General features: G+C 39.5%; 1 protein-coding gene across 1 annotated transcript in view; it reads right to left on the bottom strand.

Annotated features, from left to right (window-relative positions):
• Window positions 1-1,457: 1,457 nt before the first annotated feature.
• The window catches only part of SHH (sonic hedgehog signaling molecule), a 42,872-nt gene continuing 34,514 nt past the window's right edge, over window positions 1,458-9,815 (bottom strand). The window contains exon 3 of the mRNA XM_058181670.1: window positions 1,458-3,734. Within this exon, the coding sequence (XP_058037653.1) occupies window positions 3,019-3,734 (716 nt within the window). The 3' untranslated portion in view covers window positions 1,458-3,018. The remainder of the gene's footprint in view (window positions 3,735-9,815) is intronic.

Genomic DNA, 9,815 nt, shown 5'->3' with positions numbered 1-9,815 from the left:
ATCCCCATTTCCTCTTGATCAGCTGACACTTGGGAGGCAGCGAATAGATGGGGGCGGGGCCAGTCAGAATTTTTTTCCCCCTGTTCTCTGAACTACTCAAAATTTCTGCTACCAGTTCTCCAGAACTGGTCTGAACCTGCTGAAACCCACCTTTGGTCAGTCAGTACAAATCCATCTGATTGTGCTACTGTCTATCTTGCATTGTTCTATCTTAACAAGAACAATGTGAGGAACAAGTACAGCTCCAATGATTATAGATGCAAATTGATTTTTTCAAAGCCCCTTTTTTGCTCCTATAGCCCTGCCCAAAAGAGGAAAAATACATTAGAAAATATGTCAAAGAGTCTAAGATTTTGATTTCCTAGAATCCAAATAGATTTATGTCACCAAATGTAGAAAAAAAAAAGTCACTGGCTTAGATATGGTTACGCATATAGGTTGTCCTCAATTTATGGCTACAATTGGAACCAGAATTCCTGCTGCTAAGCAAGGCAGTTGTTAAGAAAGTGACATCCAGTTTTGCAACTTTTTTTTTTTTTTTGGCCACAGTTAAGCAAATCACTGCAGTTGTAAGTTGAATCTAGCTTTCCCCATTGACTTTGTTTGTTGGAAGCGAATTTTGGAGATTGTAAGTGATCACATGACCCTGGGATGCTGCAACGGTTGTTAAATACTTGCCAGTTGCCAAAAATCTGAATTTTGATCACAAGACTGTGGGGATGCTGCAAGAGCTGTAAAATGGAAGAACCAATTGTTAAGTCGCTTTTGCCAGTGATATTGTAACTTCTAACAGTCGCTAAACAAATGGTTGTAAGTCAAGGACCATCGGTATTTCCCCTCTGCTCATTGCTCATAATGGGGAAATTTAATTTTGGAAAGAGTCTGAAAAAGCCCCTTTTAGGGAGAAGAGGTGGGGGGGGACTTAGAAGATACAGATATAACCACATTTTTTGCATTCTGTTTTATCCCACAATCAATTCTGAACAAGCTATTAGGAAGCACAGAATAACTTTGGATGGATTTAGCTATGTAATATTTTCAGCAGATCAATAGTAGTCAAAGCAACTTAAAGTCATTTTAACCAACCCCAGTCCCATTAATTTAATTGGGTTGTTTTTAAATATGCAGCAAGGTGAAAGGGATGGGAAAGTCCTCAATTTTTCTTGAGCTTGCTGCTGTTACTTATTTCATAGTACTTGCAGAGGAAATTATGTTAGGATATCTCTCCCAGCTTCATAGAATCATTGATGAAATCTGTAGAAAACAATTCATACAAATTTGCTTGCATCTCAGACAATATCAAATCCATCCGCAATCATTGAAACTCTTACTTTTTTTAAATGTACATCATGCACACAATGCATGGAAAGTAATTTGTTTTTACTTTTTGGCCCACATTATGGACACAAACATATCTGTGTCTGAGCTTGGAGAGAGAAATCAGAAAGGTTTAACAATTTAAGAATATCAGGCTTCATTTATTTAATTGCAAAGGCAATGAGCTAATATGACTGTCCTATTGCTTCCTTTAAAAATTCTTGTTATAGTTTTTCTAAATATTATCACAAAGCAAAATTAAACATAAATTGAGACTGGATATTCACATTTTCTATCTGAATAGCCTTTAAAAAGAAAAAAAAATGTGATGAACCAGAAAAGCTTTGTTATTATATACTAACCAGACTGTGCATGGCACATTTTATTTCTATAAAACTATTACAAAATATTCAAAAAATACATTTTAGTAAATTGACAGCAGTTATTTATCAGTTTATTAATGCAAAACATCCTTTCCCTGCCTGTACAAACTATTCTCCATTCTCACCATAATAGTCAACCTGTGCACGTTTTAAAAAATATTTTCTCATAAATTTCTTCTTGATTTTGAAGACAAAAATAAGAATTTTTTCCACCTCCTCACTGAATAAAGATGTGTAACAGTCTTGAGTTTGAAGAACGTGGATGAAAGCGTGCTATTATTTTTATACAAAACAAAATATTTCAGAGGCAATAGAAACATATAGAAGATGACATTACATTTCATATTATTTAAATTAAAATAATATATTCTCATATCTTACATTATTTCAAAAAAAAATTTGAAATGTGACTGTTAGGTATTGATCTCTCTTTCTCTCTCTCTCTCTCAAAAAAACAAAACAAAACAAAACAAAAAAACCCACGAATTTACAATTCTGTGTATAAAAATATAATTTACGGATTTCCACCTCCCCCTTCATTGTGTCTTTTGTTCTGAGTCTGGCTATTGGGAAAGATCAAATCTGGAGGGGGGGAGGGGAGGTCTGCAGGGTCTGTCAAAAAATTCAAAATGACGGCCATTAAGGTCTGATCAGAACTCTACCTGCGATTTTTTTTTGTAAAAAGTAGGTGGAGCTCCGATCACATCCTCTCGTTCGCCATCTTGATTTGTGTTCACTGCTCACTGCGGACATCCCTGAGCAAATCCATGGATAGTTGGAAGAAGGAGAGGCATTTCTCTGTTCGAAATTCTGGACATACATAGAAAAATAGAACTCTGTGCAGTTTTGCTAGGCAGCGCAAAATAATTTGCTTTTCCCTGTGAGTGTACAATTCACATGATAATAAATTATCAAAGAAACTATTTAAGGCTCTTGAAGTTGGGTTCATATTCCTTAAAACATCTATTTCAAAATACCAAACAAATAAATATCCAAGAGATGAGAACAACAAAACAGACAGACAAAAATATAAATCAAATAAAAATATAATATATATATTTATATTTATAAACTAAAACAAAAACTTCCTGGGTTCTTCCTGTTTCTTGAAGTCTACTTTGGAGCGTCCTACTATTATTGTTAAATTTTCTTTCTTTCTTTCTTTCTTTCTTTCTTTCTTTCTTTCTTTCTTTCTTTCTTTCTTTCTTTCTTTCTTTCTTTCTTTCTTTTTCTTTCTTTCTTCATCTTAGTTCCCCCCACCCCATTGGTACTATTTTAATCTTCAGATGGGTGTAAGTGGACTTGCCAGCTGTCAGTCTCAGCTGGCCATGCCCAATGGGTGCATCATCTCAGAACCCAAAATCCAGCGGCCAATGTAGTAGAGGAGGCGGGAGTACCAGTGGACTCCAGCCAATGTGGAACCCTCTTCGGGTACAGCAGCTGGAAAAAGGAGAGGAGAGGAGAGGCCCTCAGGATTTAGCACTGCCAAGGCTGCGTGAGCAATGCGGAAAGGCGCAAACGCCCAGTGAGCCCAGCTGTGCTCCTCAATGACAGCATAACAGGAAGCCAGCACCTGGTTGATGAGAATGGTGCCCTGAGCGGTGAGTGGGGCATAAGCCCCCGAGGCCTCCTCCTTCAGGGACACGCTGTGCACTGCTGCTTGCAACAGGGTCTGACCCCCTTGGCCCAGCACGTAGACACGTTGTCCAGGCCGCACACGGCTGGCAAAGATAGGCTGGGGTTGGGAATGGGAATGATTGTGTGGTGGGGCCACAAATAGCAGATGGGCAGCGGTGAGCAAGAGACGGGCCTGGGGTGCTTGGGTCTCAATCACGTAGAAGAGTTTGCGGACAGGAGGGTCCTCTCGGTCCAAGAAGGCTAGGAATTCACTGTAGAACAGCTGTCCGTGCACATCTGCTGCCAGCACTCGGTCACCTGGATGAAGGTCTTTCACCAGCTTCGTGCCTCCTCCTTCTAGGTTCACCCAGGCGGATCCAGGGAAGCAGCCACCCGATTTGGCAGCCACCGAGTTTTCTGAGAGAGGGAGAGAGAAAGCAGCGTTAGAGAAAAGCCAGAAAGGAAAAAGAGAAAAGCCTAGGCAATCATCGGTGTTCTAATAGCAGAAGCAAAGAATGTGAAATCATGGTGGGGAGACCAGGCTCCATATAACAGAATAACAGAGTTGGAAGGGACCTTGGAGGTCTTCTAGTCCAACCTTTTCTCAGGCAGGAAACTCTATGCTATTTCAGACACACGGTTGTCCAATCACTTCTTAAAAACTTCCAGTGTTGGAGCGTTCACAACTTCTGGAGGCAGTTTGTTCCACAGATTAATTGTTCTCACTGTCAGGAAATTTCTCATTAGAACAAAGGAGAAGTTACTTCTCTCCTTGATTAGTTTCCACCTGTTGCTTCTTGTTCTACCTTCAGGTGCTTTGAAGAATAGTTTGACTCCCTCTTCTTTGTGGCAACCCCTGAGATATTGGAACTCTGCTATCATGTCTCCCCTAGTCCTTCTTTTTATTAAACTAGACATACCCAGTTCCTGCAACCGTTCTTCATATGTTTTAGCCTCCAGTCCCCTAATCATCTTTGTTGCTCTTCTCTGCACTCTTTCTAGACCAGTGGTAGTCAATCTGGTCCCTACTATCCACTAGTGGGCATTCCAGCTTTCATGGTGGGCTGTAGGGGTTTTGTCCGGTACTGAAGCCTTTCCTTTTTTTTAATTTAATTTAATTGACATAGCATTATTTAAAAATATTTTCATTAGGTTTTCATAAAATTCCCCATGACAATTTAAATTTCTGAAAATATACTATTTGTATCGCCCGTGCATAAGTTTAGTTCACATTACGTAAGTGAAACTAAATGGCGCTATAGTGTGACCGCAAACAAAAGAGCCTCATCCCAGAATAGCTCGCGCATCTCCCCCCACCCCACCCAGCTGTAACAGACAAACAGAGCTGGTAGCCGGCGCCCCCCCCAAACCCAATCCACAATGCGCAAGAGGCTGGTGCAGACGAGGATACATGGCGCATTACTGTGGAACCGGTAGCGGTTAGAAAATTTTACTACAAACAGAGATACAAAAGTGGGCGGCAGGTATAAAAAGGTTGACTACCCCTGTTCTAGAGTCTCAATGTCTTTTTTTACATTACGATGACCAAATACTGGATGCAGCATTCCAAGTGTGGCTTTACGAAGGCATTATAAAGCAGTATTAGCACTTCAGATGATCTTGATTCTATCCCTCTGTTTTTGCAGCCTAGGACTGCACTAGCCTTTTTGGCAGCTGCAGCAGACTGTTGGCTCATATTTAAGTGACTGTTGACAAGGACTCCCTCTCATGGTTATTATTACCGGTATTGAACCAGGTACCACCTATCCCCGTGATAGTTAACCTATGGCATGCAAAGCCCTCTCTGTGGGCATGCATGCCGGCCAGCTGTTCTCTTCCAGATTCCGGCACCTGTGTGCAGCCGCTACAGTTTCGGCACTCGGTGCCGGAAAGGTTAACCATCACTGACCTATCCTATACCTGTGCATTGGTTTTTCTTGCCTAAATGTAAAACCTTACTTTTTTCACCTTTGAATTTCATTTTGCTAGGTATCTTACTGACTTTCTTCACAGGATCATCTATATCAGGTTATATGACATTATATTTTCTGGTTTCCTTCTCTATTCTTATCCCAATCTAACTGAAAAGAGATTCCATCCTGTTTGTCTATTCTCTCTCTCTCTCTCTCTTTGAGTGTGTGTCTCACTTTTCCCTCCCTCGCTCTCTCTCTCTCTCTCTCTGTATTTATCTATCTATCTATCTATCTATCTATCTATCTATCTATCTTCTTTCTTTCTATCTATCTATCTATCTATCTATCTATCTATCTATCTATCTTCTTTCTTTCTATCTATCTATCTATCTATCTATCTATCTATCTATCTATCTATCTATCTATCTCTATCTTCTATCTATCATCTATCTATCTATCTATCAATCTATCGATCTATCTTCTATCATCTCTCTATCTTCTATCTATCTATCTATTCTATCTATTCTATCTATCTATCTATATCTATCTTCTATCTATCATCTATCTATCTATCTTCTATCTATCTATCTATCTATCTATCTATCTATCTATCTATCTATCTACTATCTATCTATATCTATCTATCTATCTATCATCTATCTTCTATCTATATCTATCTATCTATCTATCTATCTTCTATCTATATCTATCTATCTATCTTCTATCTATCATCTATCTATCTATCTATCATCTATCTTCTATCTATATCTATCTATCTATATCTATCTATCTATCTATCTATCTATCTATCTATCTATCTATCTATCTATCTATCTATCTATCTTCTATCTATATCTATCTATCTTCTATCTATCATCTATCTATCTATCTATCTATCTATCTATCTATCTATCTATCTATCTATCTATCTATCTATCTATCTATCTATCTATCTATCTATCTATCTATCTATCTATCTATCTATCTATCTATCTATCTATCTATCTATTATATTGTTTCCTGATTGCTTATTTGTATCCTATGACTACCATTAAGTCTTGTACCTTAGAATTCTTGATGAACGTATCTTTTCTTTTATGTGCACTGAGAGCATATGCACCAAGACAAATTCATTGTGTATCCAATCACACTTGGCCAATAAAAATTCTATTCTATTCTATTCTATTCTATTCTATTCTATTCTATTCTATTCTATTCTATTCTATAATCTACCTACCTACCTACCTATCTACCTACCTACCTACCTACCTACCTACCTATCTATCTATCTATCTATCTATCTATCTATCTATCTATCTATCTATCTATCTATCATCTAATCTATCTAGGGAGTAAATTAAAGCAAATGGAGGCAATGACAGCAGATACATCAGGACATCTTGACACAAAATGCTGCAACACAGTCTTTCTCATGCTGGCTGGGGAATTCTGGGAATTGTAGTCCAAACATCTGAACTTTGCCAGGGTTGAGAAATATTGCTGTAACAGATATTGAATCCTGATGGCATCCATCCAAGAGTTCTCAAAAAAAAAAAATCCCAACAACCCTCAAAAGAGGAATTGCTCTAATTTGTCATTCAAATGAGGCTTAGTGCCAGAGAATTGGAAGGTAGCCAATATGATTTTAAAAGGGACCCAGAGGAGATCCAGGAAATTATAGTCTGGTCCCCCCATCCCCCCCAAAAGAATAATCAAAGCAAAACATGACTATACACAAATACACACAGAGGAGCAAGCTGACTAGGAAGAAATCAGTGTGGGATCCACCAAGATAACTCCTGTCCAGCCAACTTAGTGGAGATTTTGAAGAATGCCAGATGGACCATGGATGGAGCTGATCTTGCCAACATTGTATGCTTAGGTTTTCAAAAAAACCTTCGGAAAAATCTGTTCATTAAAAGCTCCTAAGAAAGCTTGTCAACTGTGGGGTAACAGGATTTGACCTTCTATGTATTGCTAATTGGGTTACAAACAGAAAGCTATGTGTAAAAATAAATTGTATTTTTTTAATGGACAGAAGTCAGACACAAAGACCCTCAAGGCTAAGTGTTAGAATTAGTTAAAATTATTCAAAAACTTAAGAAGTGAGCTGGACAAGTCAAGAGATGATAATGAAGTATTCAAGATGGTAAAAGAAAGATCTCTATGATGTTCAACCAAATGGCCAAGAAGATTCAGTTTGAGGTAACTTTCCCCTTGGAGATAAATGTCTATGGAGATTCTCAGTCATCCAGGTCATGGTTGTCCCAAAGACGCTTTTTTTCAAGAGGCAAATGGATTTTCTGGATTTTCTTTGAAGAGGTTTCACTTCATATCCAAGGAATCTTCTTCAACTCGGAGTTCAGTCCGGTTGCCTCTTTAAAAAGCACATTTGGGACCCTGGGAGGTATCTTTCCCCTAACTTTATTTTGAGCTCTGAGCTGTATGAAACTATCTAAGAAAAAGATCTTGGATCACAGTTGGTCGCTCAAGTAACAACTCAGTATGCAGCAGTATTTCTGCATCTGCATTATGTTGTTGTTAGTTGTGAAGTCATGTCCGACCCATCGTGATCCCATGGACAACGTTCCTCCATGCCATCCTCTGGAGTCCATTTAAGCTCATCCCGACTGCTTCAGTGACTCCATCCAGCCGCCTCGTTCTCTGTCTTCCCCTTCTTCTTTTGCCCTCAATCGTTCCCAGCATGAGGCTCTTCTCCAGGGAGTCCTTCCTTCTCATTAGGTGGCCAAAGTATTTCAGTTTCATCTTCAGGATCTGGCCTTCTAAAGAGCAGTCAGGGTTGATCTCCTCTAGAACTGACTTGTTTGTTCGCCTTGCAGTCCAAGGGACTCACAGGAGTCTTCTCCAGCACCAGAGTTCAACGGTCTCAATTCTTTGGCGCTCAGCCTTCCTTATGGTCCAACTTTCACAGCCATACATTGCAACAGGGAAAACCATTGCCTTGACTATACACACTTTTGTTGGCAGGGTGATGTCTCTGCTTTTTAATACACTGTCTAGATTTGCTATAGCTTTCCCCACCCCACCACAGTCCCCATCTGCGGTGATCTTGGAGCCCAGGAAAATAAAATCTGCACTATGAGTACACTTCTAATGGCTGCATATGAAAGAAAACATACAGGTACTTCTCAACTTATGACCTCAATTGAGGTCAGAATTTCCATTGCTAAAAAGTTGGTTGCTAAGAGAGTTGCATCTGATTTTACAACCTTTTTTTTTTTTTGGTCATGCTTGTTAAGGGATCCAGGGTAGCTGTTAAGAGAATTATATAGTTATTAAGTAAATCCACATTCTCCCACTGACTTTGCTGGTCAAAATCCAGTTGGGAAGTTTGCAAAGAGTGATCACACGACCCCAGAAGATGGAGCCCATTGTAAATACATGCCAACTGCCAAGTGCCTGGATTTTTATGACTGTGTGGATGCTGCAATGATTGTAAATGTGAGGATCAGTAGCAAGGCACTGTTTTCAATGCAGTTGTAACTTGGAATGGTTGCTAAATGAATGGCTGTAACTTGAGGACTATCTGTATAGTAGAAGTATTAAAAAAAAGCACACAAAAAGTAACCAAGGTTAAAATGTTGGCGATTCTTTGGGGTAGGACACAGTGGTGGGTTTCAAATTTGTTTACTACTGGTTCTGTGGGTATGGCTTGGTAGGTGTGGCATGGCTTGGTGGGCATGGCTTGGTGGGCGTGGCAGGGGAAGGATACTGTAAAATCTCCATTCCCTCCCCAATTCAGGGGAAGGTTATTGTAAAATCCCCATTTCCTCCCGATCAGCTGGGACTCAGGAGGCAGAGAATAGATGGGGGTGGGGCCAGTCAGAATTTTTACTACCGGTTCTGCAAACTACTCAAAATTTCCATTACTGGTCAGAACCTGCTGAAATCCATGTCTGGTAGGACAACATGATGAAAGACAATAAAACCATATTTAGCCTGGTGATAGACAACTAGAAGTTCTTAAATATCTACCCTCACTCAAAATGCTAAGGCAGGACCATCCAATGAACCTAAACCAGAGGTCTCCAACCTTGGCAACTTTAAGCCTGGTGGACTTCAACTCCCAGCTTTGCTGGCTGGGGGATTCTGGGAGTTGAAGTCCGCCAGGCTTAAAGTTGCCAAGGTTGGAGACCTCTGATCTAAACTAATGTAATCCGATCAGATATCTAACAAGATGATTTAAAACAGTCCAGAAAGAAGAACTTTTTCCAACAGCAGATAATTAACCTGTAAAATTCACTATCACAAGATATGGGAATTTTTTAAAAAAATTTGCATTTATATCCCGCCCTTCTCCGAAGACTCAGGGCGGCTTACACTATGTTAGCAATAGTCTTCATCCTATTTGTATATTTATATACAAAGTCAACTTATTGCCCCCAACAATCTGGGTCCTCATTTTACCTACCTTATAAAGGATGGAAGGCTGAGTCAACCTTGGGCCTGGTGGGACTAGAACCTGCAGTAATTGCAGGCAGCTGTGTTAATAACAGACTGTCTTAGCAGTCTGAGCCACAGAGGCCCTTGACTGAATGCCTGCTATGGGCAACATTAAAAACAA

The sequence above is a fragment of the Ahaetulla prasina genome, chromosome 4 (genome assembly GCF_028640845.1).
Source record: "Ahaetulla prasina isolate Xishuangbanna chromosome 4, ASM2864084v1, whole genome shotgun sequence".
In the NCBI taxonomy this organism is placed as follows: Eukaryota; Metazoa; Chordata; class Lepidosauria; order Squamata; family Colubridae; genus Ahaetulla; species Ahaetulla prasina.
Note: the sequence above shows the minus strand (reverse complement) of the source record. Positions and strands in the feature narration are given on the sequence as shown.